This window comes from Haplochromis burtoni, unplaced genomic scaffold (genome assembly GCF_018398535.1).
Source record: "Haplochromis burtoni strain Fernald_Lab_line unplaced genomic scaffold, NCSU_Asbu1 Contig_610, whole genome shotgun sequence".
Taxonomy (NCBI): Eukaryota; Metazoa; Chordata; class Actinopteri; order Cichliformes; family Cichlidae; genus Haplochromis; species Haplochromis burtoni.
Window position 1 is genome coordinate 166175 of NW_024582971.1, and position 18285 is coordinate 184459.

Genomic DNA, 18285 nt, shown 5'->3' on the forward strand with positions numbered 1-18285 from the left:
TTGCAAAATCCACAGTTCGGTAAATTGTTTATCATATGCATGGTATTACATATCTCAATGAATTCTGAATAAATCAGTCAGACCGACTTATCACACTGATGACATCACTATATTATAAATCGGTCTTATAAAGAATTGTTATCTATTTGACAGGGGGTTGTCCAAAGGTCACTGGGCTATTGGTGCATGTGCTGAAATGAAAGCACAGTTAACCTAACATTAACCTGGATGGATACAGAGATATTTTTCACTAGCATATTACATTTTGAAGAAATGGTCTAATTCTTCAGTGTGTCGTGTGAGAAAGTATGAAAAGGGCAAAGTTAATCATGTGTTCAGGCCCATAGAAACTTAATAACACTTCAGTGGGGTGGTTGTGGTTCATGTGGTAGAGCAGATCAGCTACTGATTGGAAGGTTGGCGGTTTGATCCTTGGCTTCCCCAGTCTGCATGTCAAATATCCTTGGGCAAGATACTGACCCCAAGTTGCCCTCTGATATGTTAATTGGAGTGTGAATGTAGATTAGTTTGCACTTGAGCTTAGAAGTGCTTGGGTAAATGAGGCATGTTGTATAGAGTGCTTTATGTACTCCGGGAGAGTAGAAAAGCGCTATATGAGAATCAGTCCATTACCAATCTACCATATATCATGTACAACTTTATTCAGAAGCATACATCAGAATACTTTAATCTCTAAGGAAATTATGTGGGTTATAGTTGCTCCGAGACACTAACAGTAACAGACTAAAGTAATTAAATATGTTACAGAGTTTTTTTAAAAAAAAATTAAGAAATAGCTCTAATATATACAAATTGCTCAATTATACATATCAAGAATATTAGAGGTAAAATATATATGATTGACTAAACAGAAAAAATAAATAAACAGAATATAAACAGAAAAAAAATTAAATCATATAGACAATACAGACATACTATAAAGCAATAGTATTTAAAATTTCAGTGTGTTTTTAAATCTAACATAACAGAAGATTACATGTAGAGCAGAAATGGTAGAGAGTAACTCTAATCAGATTTGATTTCTGTAGTTCTCACAGGAGCTGAAGATGTCCGGTCCTCCTTAGCCCTCTTTCTCTGCTTCTTTGCTGACAGACAAATCCACAGGAAGATAAAGAAACCTTATCAAGAAAACCAGAGAAACAAATGAACAGATCAGACACAAAATGCCCAAATCACTTGCACACAGACACAAACCACTAAACTGACCTTGTGTGGAGTTGAGGATGCAGAAAAGGTAGAGAATGGGGTAGTTGATATATCCAGAACCCAGGAAGGCCAGGCCCCAGGTGGTACCCATCAGGCAAGTAAGACCAAACAATGTTAGGCCACTCTTACAGGATGCGTTAAGCCTCTCTCGGTCTCCCCACAATTTCCCCTTAGCTGTGGCTCCTGTCTTTAAGGTAGTCTGTAACACTTGTTTCATCTTACATATGCTAGAAGCCACTGCCATGAGAATGCCAGTGTTAAAGATAAAAACAAGGGTGAAATATACCAGGTTCAAGGAGTAGAAGAAGGTGTCGTCAGTGATCCAGCAGCTGTAAAACAGGCAGAGCTGTCAAAGTACAGTTTCAAAATCTGTGGCTGCATAGTCTGCCTACAGTCCAGCATACAAAGAACAGAAACAGTATAATTTCATAATGATATGAAACTTGGTTGTTGGTACTTTATGGTTTCAGCAGTACGCACTTCTTTGTAAGACAGATCTTACTTTAATAGGCAGGAACATCCTGTAAAGAACATTTTTTCCAGTGCGTTATTTAATTTATTTGCTATCCTGATTACAAACTACATAATGTTAGGCAGGTTTTTAAATATGTCTGTGTGGCATGAAAATTCTCACCGTGGCTACGTCTACACTAGCCTGGATAAATTTGAAAACGGGGTATACGTCTGTAAACGCTCCGCATCCACACTATCGCTTTCAGTCATTTTCACAGAGTTGTTCATCCACATTGAAACGGCCAAAAACGCTTACGTTCCAGTCCTGCGCTTGCATGAAACGCAAGACAATTTGCCCTGTCTCATTTCTGTCTGCCATTTATTTACTTTGCGGCTCTTTAAAACGTCACAGCAAAATATTTAGGAAAAGCACAGAGTTTTTTAAATGGACTAACAATGAGGTGGAGTTGTTGGTGCGAGTAACATAAAAGTACAAAGTTGCAAAAGCGAGCGTGAATTAAATAATTTGAAGAAAAGCTCTCTGGAGCTTGTACAAACTGATATTAATCTTTAATAGGGCTGTCAAAATCGAGAGCAAACAAAACAACTGCTGTATAATGCCCCCCGCTATCTTAGTCAGTCACATGACTGTATCACATGACTAAAATGTGTCATCGTTTTCGAAAAGGCTCCGGGTTCGTTGTCTACACTGCGACGTGAAAACTGCATTTTCAAATGTATCTGCTTTGGAGAGTGTTTTCAAAACGCTCCATTTGCCAGTGTGGATGGAAGGCCAAAACGTTTTCAAATAAAAACGTATTCATGTGGACATGGCCTGTGTCATGTGTAGCAGACAGGTTGCCCTGCAAACTCAGTCATGGTTTTGGATTCCTATTGCTAAAGGCGCATAGTGCTAGTTTATAGTCTTGCCAAAAGCAGGTTTACTTACATCGAACTAGTTTGGTTGGTGTCAGCCATGGTCATCTGTTTAACTCCATAAAACTGTTTGCAATCCATCACTCCTACAGAGACTGCCACCATTACAGCAGGAATACCTAAGAAGCACACAATAAGACACAGACACAGTTTAACACCAAGTTATTTACTATCCAAGAGGCACCCAGCATATGAAAGACTTCATTCATAAGTTTAGGGAAATCTGTCAGTCAAGTGAGTCAGAAGAAGTCAGACATATTTCTAAGAGATGTTGTTCAATTTTAACAGTGTTCATTAATCATACAGTGAATGTAGAAGGAAATCTCAAAAGGGGTGGCTACTAGGGCTGGTATTGATATTCTTTAAGCTGGCATACACTGTGCGATTTTTTTCAGTCGCGTTATTCAGCTTCTGCTCAAACTTCACAATTGACTCGGAGGTGTTACATCCCCCAGGAGGATGTCTCTTCTCCCTACTAACTCTTTGTTTTGTTTAGGCTCCACCTCCTCTGTCCTGATTGGATGCTGCTCAGAGTCCGGCTAATTGTTAATCAGCAGAGCACTACTTAAGGCCTGTGGAGCTGTGCTTCTGTGCCCTCTGGCCATTTTGGTTGCCATACCTGTACAGGCTTGCATGCCTTTGTGATTTGTATGTGCATTGTTGTTTTCATGTTCAGACTGCTTGTAGGGGAAAGCTGCCTTTTGTTTTGACATCCCGTTTTCTCCTGTTTATGTGTTGTTAGGTAGGTTATGGTTATAGGTTGTATATTTTGTTTCTTTGGAGTTAGGTAAGTTTCTTTTATTTTTACATCAGGGATGTTTTGTTTGTTATGTTGGCCTTGGCTCTCCCTGAAGTTATACCTCAGTCTGAACCCAAATCTCATCACCAGCATTAAATAAACCTTTTAAAGTTACTATCTTGGCTCCTCCTTCACTATCCACCTTTATGTTCGTCCCTTCAACCCCCTAGACTAGCCAGGGGACGTAATACAGGGGTTAATCGTTCGTAGTTCACGATGCAGGTTCAGACAGATTTCACAGCTGCTCTGTTCCCAAGTTCTACTGCGTGACTGACAGCCTTGAGTTTGAAATCCGCTTCATAATCATGTCTCTTAACAGGTGCCATTTGTGGTCCTTACACACACACAATACGGCAATATTACGTTGAAGCACAGTACGTATCACTCTGCGAGGCTCCTGACTACGGTAGCCATAATGCTCCGACAATTCCAGCAAGTGGTGCAGCAATGTAGCTTAACAAAGTCGTACTAAAACATTTTTGACAGATTTCTGAGTGCCGTGTACCACATAAAATCGGTCCGTGGTCAGTAAGCACAACCGGAATTCATAAATAAGGCACACTGTCGATTTTTGAGAAAATGAAAGGATTTTAGTGTAAGCTTATAGTCCGACAAATACGGTATACGAGTTTGGTAAGGTGGTTTGTTTTGGGGCAGGAGGCTGGGAGACTTTGCGGTCTACAGCACGCAGTTTCACACAGTCTTCATTTTGCACTTTATGGCGCTGTTGTAAATGGTGAAAATACTATTAGTCCTCCAGCCTTTAGTCGGGATTAGGAGTGGGTTTTGATTATCGATTTATTGATTAAAATCGATTCTAGCTTGGATAGCGTGATATCGATTCATTAAAATGCTGAATCAAATTTTAAATATACATTTATTTTGCCCGAAACGCCTGAATCTCAGGTTAAACATCAAAAAATTTCAACAACCACCAAACAGCTAAAACAGTAAACGACAGCAGGTACAAGGATTCTGCACAAAGATGTAAACACAAAACGCGGACCCACCGACTAATCAGAATCAGTGAGATGTCGCCTTTCTCACCTGACAGCACGGGCATGGACACGCCGAAAGCTTTGTGTTTACGTCCTTTTTGCGCTCGATTCTGATGCTGCAGGTTTTTATCTCTTCCAAACAATATTGACTGAACCAGCAGCAAAAGAAGATTGCTTCACATTTCGCTTCACATAAACATCGTCATGAATTCCCTCTGACTTTTGCTGTTTTGCTTCCACCATGATAAAATCATGCTTAGTGCAGAGCTCTCTCTCTCTCAGGAATTGTTTCCCGTCTAAAACGCTCTGTTTTCTGCATTATTCGCTTGCTTCGCTCTCTAATAAAATCTCTGTAACTTTGCTCTGCTTCACTTCAGTAGCATCAGTTAATGTTCATATGCTGATTAATGGTTTTCTTGCAAGAAGTTGATCGTTGTTTACGTGCCTCACCCTTCCTCCCTCCCTCCTTGTTCTCAATTCTTTAACTTCCTCATTTCTCTTTAGTGCATGGGGATCGGCCAGGCCTGGGAGCCATCGCCAGTCCCCTTCGAGGCCTTCCCCAAACCGCAGCTCAATTCGTGTCAAAGCATTCACTTTTACCTAACAGTACTTTGTCAAACCTAATATGAGGACGTGGGCCCAGCTAGTGAATTCAGTGAAGTAGAGAGGGGAGTCAGAGTAACGTAGCGTAGGCAAAAGTGGGAGAAAGAGAGGTAAACTTGCAGCTCCACAAGTATAATTATATCATAGCATAGACTATATCGATATAAACAATATTGTCACATCAAATATCTCTTATAAAAATATATCGATATATTTAAAAACTTGATATATCACCCAGCCCTAGTAGCTACCCATACTTTCACATTCAATAGTGATTGCAGCCATTGTCTACATGATCTCTGGTTCAGTGCAAGTTTCCTCATAAACCCTTTCCTCTTTTCTCATGTAGTAAATACCGTTGAAAATTTTGCAATACTCACCCCAACCCGCAAGTGAAAGTTTCAGTAGGTAGTGTTTGTAGTAGGTGTTAAACACCTTGATCAGCATTAGATAGAGGTGAAGTCCCTCTATGGCCATCCAGGTGAAACTGCAGAGCAAGGAGTAATGCATGAATGCTGCAACAAACACACACACGCCCTCTAGGTCCAGTGTAGCTCCCCACTCAGTCAGCAGGAAGGATGAATTGAGCAGAAACAAGGCCCCACTCAGGGATACGTGAATAGATAGTGAGTAGTCCAGTTTGTGGTTACTGAAGAGGAGACAAATAAAAAAAACAATCAGATATGTGAAGTCCACAGACAAGCACATTATTATGCATGCTAATTTTATGATACATACCGACTGAAAGCATACATCAAAAGAGACAAAGCAGTAAAGAAAGCTGACAGACCGCAGCCTATGTAACTGATGTATGACAATATTTTCCAGTGGACTGCTGCAATTTGACCTCTTATCTGCAAAAGTGATGAAAATTGTCTGTAGTTTACATATTTACTTTTACCAATATCTAAAAACATGTGAGAAAATTAAGAAATAGGGGATTTTCAGTCGCACCTAACCTCTGGAACCCATATTGAATAAAGATCTCTATAATTAGATTTATTTTCTTATATCTTAAAACTGAAAGCGGCTAAAAACAAGAAGTTCATCAGGAACAACTTACCAGAAGAACAGCAAACGGTGTAGTATGGTCACAATAGCACGCAATGTCCTGTTCATCTGATTGGTTGAAGCTTTGAGTCTCACATCCATCAGTTTTCCAGGGTGAGCCTAAAAAATAAGTAAAACTTTGTTCTTTGTACATGAACACTTTCCTATTTTAAGTGCAGTAATCTATACATCTGTGCCTTTTCATTACTGCTTTCTTAACTTCACTTAAGCATATGCAAAATTTTTAAAAGGCAAGAGATAGAATGTGGGGCAGGCCGCCAGTCCATCACAGGCCTAACTGAGGATGCACATCCACAGATGTGGATCCACACATCCACATCTAGAGACGAAATACAATACAATACAATACAACTTTTGTATAGTGCATTTAAAACCAGAGATACACCAAAGTGCTTCACAAAATCCAATAAAACAGTAGCAAAATACAAAAGCAGATAAGTTGGCAGGTGGGAGGCATTGATTAACCAAGCATACAAGTACGCAGATAAGTAAGTAAGACTTAAAGATAAAATCGATAAAACAATATGAGCAAAAGAGGAAAAGGGGAGGGCAAGAAAGTACACTTAAAAGGCATGCTCTAGGAAGCCGGGAAGACTAAACTAAAAAGGTGGGTTTTCAATCGAGACTTGAAGGTCTGGCTTTAGTCAGACGAGCGAATAGCATGAGGGAGGTTGTTCCAGAGGTTAGGTGCGACTGAAGCGAAATTGGTCAGATGATCTCAGTGTTCTACTGGGAATATACACACTGAGGAGATCAATAAAGTAGCTAGGTGCGATATTATTTACGGTTTTAGAGGTGAGCAGTAGGATTTTGAAATCAATGCGGTATTTAATTGGAAGCCAGTGGAAGCCAGAGAGAATTGGGGTGATAAACTTAAGCCTACCAGTACGAGTTAGAAGGCGAGCCGCGGCATTTTGGGCGAGTTTCAATCTATGAAGCAGGGCAGAACGGTGTGTTGGTGTGTTTGTAGTAGAAATTAGTGTAGTAGAAATGAGTGTACGAAGAGGCTAGAATACTGAATACAACCCCCCCCCCCAGGAAGAACATGCAGAAATAAAACAGGAAGCTCTCAACAAAAGATTAGATTAGAGGTTACAACGACTGCATCAAAATACAGTTATGCTTGTCTCTGCAGCAATGTTGCACTGTGTCTATTACACTACATGTCCTAATTCACGTACAAGGATCCATTTACTTACACCAAACCACAGGAGTTTTAAAACACCATGTTTATAAAGCCAATATAGCGTAAATAAATCAAGCCAGTAGTTAAAGATTCCCCAAATTGTCAGTTAACAAATAATTAGGTAAAAAAAATATTAATGTGTCCAATCTCATTACTTTGGTGTTCATCTTGAAGTAACCAATAAAACTGATATATACTTACCATTTCCATCAAATTCATCAAAATAGTGACAGACTAACTGTGAGTCATTCTGTAAAATTAGAAAAATGTTAATAATGCAAAGTCAATTAAGCTTCTTAAACAGAATAAAACTAGTAAAAGAAAAGTTCTATAAAACTTATGATGATGATGAAATCAAGTCACATCTTTTTTCCCCTTTTTATGAGTCAGAACATTTAGTGTTGCACAATTTAGTGGTTCAGTGTATGATTAGGCAACAGACACCGAGATCATCAGACACAGTGATCTCAGTTGCTCCCTTAATCACAAGGAGGAACTGCATGTTTGATCTGACAGACTGTTATGCTAGATGCCTTTACTGCCACAGCATCAAAGGGACTTTTGACATGTTGGACAAATATGTAAACCATTACACTGTGGAACCATAATCCGATTACAAATTTTCAATAACTAAAAGAATAAACATTTCCGTACAAACAGACTTACATCCAGTTGACCTTTGTCTGTTTTAACTCTAAAGGTCATCTTGATTGGAGAAGCCAGATTTCTGAGGCGCTCTTCCCCCAGCACCTCTATCCTGAGAACCACTGATAAAATCTTTTCCTGATCAAACTAACAAAGGAATGTACAGTAAGAGAGGAAATAAAGACCATTATTATATGGTATAAATACAAATGTTTTATGTACATAATTTGTTTTAAATGGGGATAATGCTCATGACTGAGAATATAAAAAAGTTCATCAAAACATATTGAAATAGTATAAAAGATTTAGGATATACTTGGAAATGGTCGTGATACATGAAGCTGACCAAGCCAATAATCCTCTTCTCCTCTGGGATGGTCTTTAGAGCATCGACAGGCAGCCAAATCTTAGGGATGAATGAATGGTTCTGAGGGTGCAGCTAACAGTGGATGGGGAAAAAAAGTCCATTTATATCCTTCTGCAGAACAATTTAAGGGTAGTTTTAATCAAGCATACAGTATAAGTAACTAGATCAAAGACAATACTTTTAAACAACCACTGTCATGCTATCTGAGTCCATATTATTCCCTTGTGTTTTTCATCAACATCTGGCTTGTGTACCTGGGGAGCTTCTATTTCCACTATGGAATTCACTGGGGCCTTGCTGATGTTGATCACATTCAGAGACAAGTACTGCTGGTTGTAGGTACTGGACAATGCAGCCTCAGTCTGGGTGTTATTTATGAGGGTATGGATGGCCTTTCTTTCTTCACTGCAGAAATAAAATCCACATGTTTGCAAATGAAAGAACATCTTCTGCAATCAGATTTATACATTTGCATTAAATGAACTAGCATTTGGCAGCCACAAATGCTAGTGTGACGTGAAGGCACGGAAATTTGTGCCAAGGTGACCCGACTGTCATTAAGATGTCTCAGTCTGACCCAAATTGATGGATCAACCATCCTGTGAGCAATTTTGGTCACAGGGCTAAAGATTAACAGTACTAAAGGGAAAAAATAGAACAACGGAAAAAAAAGACAAATACATGTGCCTACTCAACAGCATGTGCAGGAGTGCCTGCTGCAGGACTCCTACTTACTTTATAAAGGTCCACTTGAGTTTTTGATTATTATTGAAGAGGTCCAAACACGAGTTTCTTATGTTGAAGAGTGTTATCAAGTTTTTCTGTTTATAATCCAGTGAATCAATCAGTCGCAAGATGGAACTGTTCAGGCATGGGTACAGGTAGCAAGTGTGATCTGGAAAAGAGACACGAAAGAGATTAAGAAAAAGAGAGGACAAGTGGGAATGGCTGTGAATCAGCAGTTCGGCAGAACAATTTCTATCCTAATCAGACTAGATTTCAGCACACTTACATTTTCCCAGTTGATAAATTGTTCCATTTTCAGGTGTTGTTTCAGGCTTAACATCCAAGCAGTAAGACGTACCATTGAACCATGCCTTTTCTCCAGGGATGCATAGAAAGACGCAGGAAGTCTGACAGTGCATCTGACAGTCCACCGTACTTTGATGTTCAGTGATGCTTGCATTAGTTCCATTAATTTCAGTGGTGTAAGTAGAAATGGTGAGGCACACTGTGCACAGACACAGAAGACAAAAAAAAAGATGTAACTCACATAAACTTACACATGTTCAGTCAGGGTTAAGTTAAGAGCAACTATTCCAGAGAGACCAAGTAGTACACATATAGTGCTGTGAAAAAGTTTAAGCCCCCTCCCTGATTTCACAGTTTTTTTCATTTTTCAAGATTCAAAGTGTTTATTGTCATGTGTCCAAAGGGGGAAAAAGGCATTTCTCTGTGCAATGAATTTTTTTCTTTGCTGTCCACCCTCAGATGCCGGTTAACATAGACAACAGAAATAGAACAGATAAAATACAAATAGTACAAAAGTACAGAAAAGGAGACAAAATATTGAAGTGTGAAACAGAGATGTGCGCAAAAGAGCTATAGCTTAATATGTTGGCTTAATATGCAGCCTGATGTGCAAAAAATTATTATTACTGGTCAAAAATAGGTCAGCTGTTCAAGAGTCTGATGGCAATGGGGAAGAAAGAGTTGTTGAGTATAGATGTTCTGGATATCACACTTCTGAACCTCCATCCCAATGGCAGAAGTGTGAACAGCCCGTGTTGGGGGTGTGGGGGGTCTTTGGGGATGGAGGCAGCTCTCCTCTGGGCTCTGCGATGGTAAGTGCTCTGCAGTGACAGCAGTGATCTTCCAAGCAGTTGTTATCACTCTCTGCAGGTGTTTGCGGTCCATGGCAGTAGTGCTGCTGTACCATGCAGTGATGCAGCTTGTCAGTGTGCTCTCCACAATGCAGCTGCAGAACCTGCTGAGGATCTTGGCCGACATACCAAATTTCCTCAGCCTCCTCAGGAAATACAGGCGCTGCTGAGCCTTCTTGACCAGCTGTGTGGTGTTCAGTGTCCAGGTGAGGTACCTAAAGCTGCTCATCCTCTCCACTTCAAGGCCCCGGATAAACAACAGCTGGTGAGGCCAACAGAGGCTGGTGAGTGGCTGGTCACACCTAATGTGACCATATGTGAGAGGAGGCACATAGATTGATTGGTAAATAAGAGCATCGCTTTTATGCTCAGTTCTCCTTTTACCACAACAGATTGATACAGCATCCACATCATTGCAGCTGCAGCCCCAATCTGTCTCTCAATCTCCCGCTCCAATTTACTCATCAGTTCTGCAAAGAAAAAGGGCCAAAATTCCTCCACAGAGATGTGAAAAAACTGTTGCCAGTTAGAACAAATTTCCAGGCAAGTTATAGCAAAAACTGTAAATAGAGCTTGATTGCAGTTCTTGCTCCCTCCAAATCTCCTAGAACTTTAATGTTTTACATATGAACAAGTAGTACCGCATCACAGCAACAGTCGCCACAAGGTGCTATATATTGTAAGATTATAAAATAATAGAATTTTTCTTAATCGTGTGTTACAAATTATCTTTGTGGTTGGTATAACGACTTCATGTAAACATGAGGTCTTATACACGACAAGGCAGAAAAAATGGAAGAAAATATAAAATATGAGGTAAATTTAAAAAAATATTCCACAGAAATAAGTGGTGAGAACCAGAATTTTAAATCCAATTTGTATTTGTGTTATTTTTTGAAGACTGCACAAAAATGTTAGATAAATAAATAGATACATAAATAAATAATAAATAAATATAAATTCCTATGAGTGAGCAAACAAAACAGACATTCATACCTTGGTCAGCCAGTGATTCGTGCAGCAGTAGCAAAAGAAGTACGGTCAACATTATTTATCCTGTGAATATGTGGAATAAATTTAAAAGAAAATATAAAACAAAATGAATGTGTTTCAGAGAGTTTCAATCAGCTTTATTTAAAATCCATGTCAATAAACATTCATATATGAGGAAGGTAGTAGGAAGTAAGCTCGAATATGCATATTGGAAAGCATGTACTGATAACAATAATGCACTTGTCTGACTGTCTTCAAGTCCTTTAAAAAACATACAAATCTTTACCTACCCTCAAGTTCTCTCTCATTTTAAGTATCCATTGACCATTTTGAGCATTTTCTGACCCTTTGCAAGTAATTTCTGAAGGTTGATGCCAATCACTGGGAAAATAATTGCTAAAGCCTCAGTCATACAGGTGCAGCCAAATGTCAATGATCTATTTTTTTCCCTCAAGACCAGCTATAGTGATGCTGTGAAAAGTGCAACACAAACTAGAAATTGGGACCATTTGCCTTCATAGTAAAAGTTGCAGCTTTTGAAAGGTTTTAGCTACTGTCCAAGGGTCAGTCTTCTCCATTCCTGGTTTGCATTGCAGTCTTTCAAGATTTAGTAATGCTTGACTAGTAGTTAGCAAGTGTTTGCCGAAATACATTACAAAACTAATAAAGATGTTAAACATTTTTTCTAGCTAAAATTCACTTTTGAATGTATGTCTTTTTTGTATTTGATACAAAGCACACAAAGAAATAAATAATGAGAAAATAAAGAAAGACTTACCTTAACATTCAGTCAACATCTCTGAGGTGAGCACGATGGACCAGACAGTCACCAGTAATCTGCCTGAGTGACTATGTGTTTAATGTTTAAGAGGCGCTTCTGTGTGGTCTTTGGGAGGTATTTGTTTTAGGCAAATGTTCTTTATGGGGGCAATAATATGACTGCAGTTCTAAAAACTATTTTCAGTGGAGTTTGGAGTCTGACATCAGTCTTTTCTAAACTAGGTCTGTTAATAGAAATATTATGAAATATAACAAACAAGCAAAGCAAAAAAAATATCATTTTTTTTATTATTCACACTGACACTGTAGCTTTTATGAGTTAGCAATGCATTGAGCATGTTCAGATGTACAAACTGGCACAGAAAAGTTCAAAACATAAAATAACTAACACAATTTCTAATAATCTCAAAGCTGGATTATAAGGAAACATGCCGTAAATTCACAATGGTGTAATCAACATAACTATATCAAAATGTCTCAAAGCACTAAACCAGTGGAGGGTGAACTGCATTTAAAAGCAAGATCAGCTCTGTGTGCAATCGAAAAAAAGAGGACAGGTGACTTCAAGGGAAAAATATGAATAATCGATGATTGTCCTCTTGACAATCCAGTCGGACCTGGAATCTAGTCATTCTAGATTCTCTTCAGTATGGCAACTTTTACTCTCAAAAGTTTAAATAGGATGTTGTCATCCTATTTAAGCTTTATTTTGGAATGATAACCCCTTTTCCACAAAGATTTATATAAACAAGAAAGTTTCAAATAAAGCAGCAGAACTGTCAAAATCTTCATACTATTACATTTATTTTCATCATTTAGAATCAGCTCCTGCCAGTTATGGTAAATTGCCGTGCATATAAAATCCAGAAGTAAAACAAAATTGTTACTGTCAGATTTCAGCCCTATGTTGCATATTTCACCAGCACACCTTTTGGTATTTTTCCAGTTGTGTTTAATCTAGTTGCTTTTACTACGTGTTTCAATGCTCGTCTGTTTAGCAGAGTTTTGGGACTTTCTCACTGACATCACAAACCACAGGAAGATGAAGAAACCTGTGTGGCACAAAGAAGAGTGTGTTAGGCAAAGGATCAGAGTCCAGGAAGTGTGAGGAGTGTGCAATTAATTCAAATAAACTGATAAGTCAACTGTGTTAGGTTACTGTTCATTTATACACATGAAAAGTCAAAATCTACTGCATACAATAATGTATTTCGAAGTAATGTCTATGAAATGGATAGCATGTGCACTTTAACAAGTGGCCTTGTTGGAAAATTTTGTTCAGTTTCAAACAAACAAGCTTTATTCATCACAAACACAATCATACACAGAACAACATGCAATAATAACACTGATAATAATAATACTACTACTAATAATACATTTTATTTGGAAGCGCCTTTCAAGACACCCAAGGACACTTTACAATAAAATAGAACACATAATAGAACAATGACATAATGAAGAACAATAAAAACAAAAGCACAAGATAGAATAAACAAGCAATAGATTCACAGTGAATATGCAGATTTGAATATAGGAGTTTTAGTAGGGATTTCAACTGGGGGAGAGAATCAGTGTTTTTTATATCTGGGGGTAGAGAGTTCCACAGCCTGGGAGCATAGCAGCTAAAAGCTCTGCTTCCCATGGTGGTGAGACGGGAAGAATTAAATGTTTTGTGTCTGAGTTGCAGACAGGCTGCAGATGTAGCTGCGCCATTCCAGGGCTTGGTTTTCAATATGGGTGGTCTAGCCAGGACCCTTACTGGATACTGGGTGGGAATCAATAAGCTAATCCTCATTATTCCCTTTGACAGAAACACACATAGCAGCAGACTGTACAGACCTTGCAATGAGTTCAGGATGCAGAAGAGGTAGAGGCTAGGAGTGGTCAGCTCTCCAAATGAGAAGAAAGCCAGGCCCCAGGTAAGGCCAAGCAGTGCGACGACTCCCAACAGGCGACAAATACTTTTGATGACTTTGGTATGGATAATCTGCCCAAGCTGATTTACCAGAATGAAACATGACACAGCAGGTTAAAAAAAACACAGATGACCACAAAATGTTTTCAAAATTGCTTAAAATTGTGTTCTCCAGATGCACTTGTTCATTTATAGAGTCTGATTTTAATAGAAATGTTTTAAGCTTTAAAAACATATTTTAAAATATTACCAGTAAATAACTTTCTTCAGAATATTTAAAATTAGACAACCATTGCAATAACTTGGTTCACAATGGCAGGAATAGGTCAGACTTGTTCCCGGTCCGCGTTGGACCCAGGGCTGTCATTTTAGCACCAATTTTGTTCATAATTTCTATGGACAGGCATAGCCAAGTGCTGGAAGGCTTTCACATGGGTGATCTCAGAATTTCATCTCTGCTTTTCACAGATAATAGGGTTCTGTTGGCTTTATCGGGTGGTGGCCTCTAGCTTGCACTGGAGTGGTTCATAACCAACTGTGAAGCAGTAGGAATGAGAATCAGTAGCTCCAAGTCTGAGGCCATGCCCCTCAACCTGGAGTGCCCGCCCTGGGTTACAGATGAGATAATTAGTGAAGTAAAGAAGTTATATTATATTTCGAGTTCTTGTTTTCAATTGAGAATTGTGGGACAGTCGACAGATGGATTAGTGCTGCAGCAGTAGTGATGCGGGCGCTGTACCGGCTTGTCATTGTAAAAAGAGAGCTGAGCGTAAAAGAAAAGCACTCAGTTTACTGGTCGAACTACATCCTTTCCCTCGCCTACGGTCATGAGCTCTGGGTAGTGACTGAAAGAGATCACAGATTCAAATGGCAGAAATGAGCTTTCTAAGTTTTTTCTCAGGGTGGCTGGTCTCTCCCTTAGACATAGGGTGAGGAGCTTAGCCATTTGGGAGGGGCTCAGTGTAAAGCTGCTACTCCTCCACATGGAAAGGAGCCAGTTATGGTGATAGGGGAATCTGACAGGATGCCTCCTGGGTGTTCCAGGCATGTCCCACCTGGAGGAGGTCCCGGGCAGATCCATTTTAAATTGAAAAATGAGGAATAATGTTGGCAAGACCAGTTGGTCTGGGGTTTCCAAGGGACAGGCTGACATGGAGGATTTAGAAATGAAGTAATTTAAAGATTTTTTTGACAAATTTACCTTTTTTTTTTGTCCAACAGAGAAAACACGTTTGACTGTCACTGCAAACATTAACATGTTAAAGAGAAACACAAAGGGGAACAGTCCCGTTGTAGTCACCATTTTCACCATTTGATTGTTTATAAAGCATCTAAAGAGAATGAACAGAAACAGATGATGATTTAATGTCTCACACTGAAAAGCTAGAAAAGCATTCTGTAACAGAAATGTAGGACATGCAGTGTATTTTAAACAAATTAGACACATTTTCCTCCCTGACATGCAAATACATAGAAATTTTGATGCACATGCAAATCACCTTATAAATGTGAAGTAAGGTTAGATTTTACATGCATGCAAATTTGTTTCTTACACTGCAGTTTCAGGGGAGATAGAGATGTAGCCATAAAACTCTCTGTCTATGATCACCACCAATGACACAATGACTGCAGGAACACCTGAAACACACAAACTGATCAGTCAGACAAAGGTTTGCAGACTGGTGAAGACAACTTGCTGTTTAAAGTGCTCCACTTACCCCATCCCACCACACAGACTTTGAGCAGGTATCTGCTGACATAGGTGTCAAAAACTTTTACAAAGAGAAGGTAGAGGTGGAATCCCTCCAAGGCCATCCAGCTGAAAGCAGCCAGCAGGGAGTAGTGAAGGGCAAGAGCCATGTAAAAACAAAGCCATGTGGTGGACTCTGCTGCCACCATGTGACTGGGCAGGAAGTGCAGATTGAGGAGAATCAGAGCAATTACAAGGTTAATGTGGACCTTCATAGAGATATCTTCTCTGAGTTTTCTGTCAGAGAGGGGAGAAGGTATCTGTGGTAAGTGATAACTTTTGTGTAAAGTTAATGGTCATATCATGTTTGTAGGGAAATTAAGTGGAAGAATAAAAAAATTACTTGATGAGAGAAATGAAATAAAAAAGAAAAGAGAAGGAATGTAAGAGAGGATGACTGCATTCCTTTTTAAATTAATGAAAAGAAGAAGACCAGCAAAAAGGTAAAAGGAAAAGGGAGCAGAAACTAAAGATACTGATACTGATTCCACATATTGAAGATGTGAAAGGGGGGGGATGATGAAGGTGGGAATAATACCTATTTGTGATGAAGAGCAATACAGCAATGACCAGGGCACAAAGTGAAAGACTACAGCCAGTTATAGTAATGTATGATAAAATCTTCTGGTCTTTAAGTGAGATGGAAGTATATACCTGAGGAGAATACATACACATTGTTACAGTTAGAGATGTAGCATGGATAAATGGTTGTAAAGCCCCTTTTTATCATGAAAAAGGTAAATTCTACCATGATCACAGCAAAGTATGTGAAGTGGTCACAGGAACAGGTAACATTACCCTGACCACGTGTCCACAGGGTAAGGCAGCCCTCCTTACTGAAATCTGGTAAGTCAAACAAACAGGACCATTATGCATGAGTTGCTGTGATAGCTGAATGACATCACCACAAATTCCTGATGCTGAGTGAAACCACAATTGAGAAATACAAACACAAACAATGTGTTATAGATTACTATTGAATAGTGACGCTTGGTTACTTACTCTTTGCTGTGAAATTTAAAAACTGGCAGGATGGCTCTTGGGTTTCCTATGGCACAAAAAATATTGTGTTTATATATGCGTGTCTGTTCATGCGTGCATTTAACCATGGTCAAGAAAAGTACTTAAAGTAAGAAAGTGAACAGTAGCTCTTTGGAGAATATGTGTCTACCACCTGTGTTTATGGAAACCCAACCGAACCTTGTGCTATGATAATGTAATAATAAAATAATATTAGTAGATGGGAATAAAAACTTCATTCAGTCTCTATTTAATGCAGTTCTAATGAAAAACCAGGGTCCACTTGTAAGGTGTCCTTACTGAAGTCGTTGGTGAGTGCATATCTTTTTTCTAACATTTATATCCCCCCAAAAATTGCTTCTGTTCATCTGAATGTAACATTTTCAGTGGTACAAACGTTTTATCATTCATCAAAGTGACTTCTTCAGCCCAGATTGAAGAAGGTTTCCCGAATGTTACGAAGAGAACATTCTCATAAGGAAAAAACCAGCACCACTGACCAAAAACGGGCTGTGAGGTTTGTTTCTTGATCACTAATATGCAAATTGCGATGACCATTGATCAGTATCCACTGATCAGTGGCCATGAGCACCATTCATACAGATTTGGGGAATAGCTGCAATCACAGCATTGTGAGATGGCGATCATTTTACATCTTATGCAATACAGCATACATACATGTGTTTTAACAACTAATAAACCTGATATGTTGTTTTAACAATGATATAAAGGTATAGAAAGTAAGACTGGAGTAAAATATTGAATTAAATCAGGAGTTACATTTATTGTTGTGGTGAAATTCATGGTGATGTTGAAGCGCTCTTGTAGTCCTGATATTTTCTTGCCCTGCACACTTAGGCCAACCAGTCGTTGATCATAAACTTCATGGAAGGTTCCAACCATGCTCTGCAATACAACACAAGTTCATCAAGTTGGCTTGTAGAAAGTTTTTCTTTACTTGCTTTGCTGTCTACCATTTCTCCCCTCTTTTCTCTATCAGTCTGTCTGTGTTTGTGGACATATTCTGTTTTTTGTGCAACATTAATTGTAAATAAACTTCATTGTACTAAACCTGCAAGTTGTGTCTATGTAGTTTGATAAGTTGTCTTTTAGTAGATTTATTAGCTTGCTAAAGTTAAATAAAAAAAATTGCAACAAAAATGCTGATCCAATATTCAGAATTTTTTAATAAATTGACTTTTATTCATTCAATTTGATGTGGTTTGTTCTCATGTGGTTAAAAGAAAGTAAAGGTGCTATATGGTGGAGTTTTTTCCCCCCTAATCAGTGTATTTGGATGTATAGGAGAACTGCAAACATGAGCTATAAACTAAACCACATTAAAAGATAATTCCAGTTTTAAAACTAATCATGTTCAAAAACCAAGTAAGGCAATACCAAAAACGCTAATGTAAGTTAATATTAACATTATATTTTTGCTAAAAAATCTTACTGGCCAAACCAAAGTAAGTGGGAGTTTAAATTTACATAGTAAGTATACATGGGTAGGACTATTTGCTCATGTCTTTTTTATAATACATAACAAAGTATAGTCTCTCACGCTGGCTGTTTCAGCAAACTTAAGCATGGAAAAGATAATCTTGTTCCCCCCTCTTCCAACTTCTCTTGGTAGTCGAACGTGTACTCTCCTGTTGG

At 38.7% G+C, this 18285-nt stretch overlaps 2 protein-coding genes across 2 annotated transcripts in view; both read right to left on the reverse strand.

The window, feature by feature from the left end:
- Window positions 1-580: 580 nt before the first annotated feature.
- Window positions 581-12016, reverse strand: LOC102294946 (adhesion G protein-coupled receptor G3). The gene is made up of 14 exons (XM_005948581.2): window positions 11940-12016; window positions 11165-11224; window positions 9298-9516; window positions 9021-9180; window positions 8540-8690; window positions 8235-8357; window positions 7940-8065; window positions 7475-7523; window positions 6080-6186; window positions 5755-5870; window positions 5397-5665; window positions 2630-2735; window positions 1228-1556; window positions 581-1139 (listed from the first exon to the last, which is right to left on the reverse strand). The coding sequence occupies exons 2-14, from the start codon at window positions 11214-11216 to the stop codon at window positions 1027-1029; spliced, it is 1920 nt and encodes a 639-aa protein (XP_005948643.1). The 5' UTR covers window positions 11217-11224; window positions 11940-12016; the 3' UTR covers window positions 581-1026.
- A 213-nt stretch (window positions 12017-12229) lies between these two features.
- Window positions 12230-18285, reverse strand: part of LOC102294450 (adhesion G-protein coupled receptor G2) — a 16748-nt gene continuing 10692 nt past the window's right edge. The window contains exons 2-11 of the mRNA XM_042214783.1: window positions 18191-18278; window positions 17410-17535; window positions 16612-16657; window positions 16358-16452; window positions 16148-16263; window positions 15578-15846; window positions 15413-15497; window positions 15061-15190; window positions 13784-13940; window positions 12230-12993 (exon numbers count right to left, since the gene is read on the reverse strand). Of these exons, the coding sequence (XP_042070717.1) occupies window positions 12899-12993; window positions 13784-13940; window positions 15061-15190; window positions 15413-15497; window positions 15578-15846; window positions 16148-16263; window positions 16358-16452; window positions 16612-16657; window positions 17410-17535; window positions 18191-18278 (1207 nt within the window). The 3' untranslated portion in view covers window positions 12230-12898. The remainder of the gene's footprint in view (window positions 12994-13783; window positions 13941-15060; window positions 15191-15412; window positions 15498-15577; window positions 15847-16147; window positions 16264-16357; window positions 16453-16611; window positions 16658-17409; window positions 17536-18190; window positions 18279-18285) is intronic.

Bases quoted from the DNA above. Each gene is read 5' to 3' on its own strand.
- LOC102294946 (XM_005948581.2), bottom strand. From the start codon at position 11,216: ATGTTGACCGTACTTCTTTTGCTACTGCTGCACGAATCACTGGCTGAC. The intron at 7,524-7,939 runs GTAAGTCTGTTT...CTAATTTTACAG, and splicing joins CAGACAAAGGTCAACTGGAT to AATGACTCACAGTTAGTCTG. The intron at 5,666-5,754 runs GTATGTATCATA...TCTCCTCTTCAG, and splicing joins TTGATGTATGCTTTCAGTCG to TAACCACAAACTGGACTACT.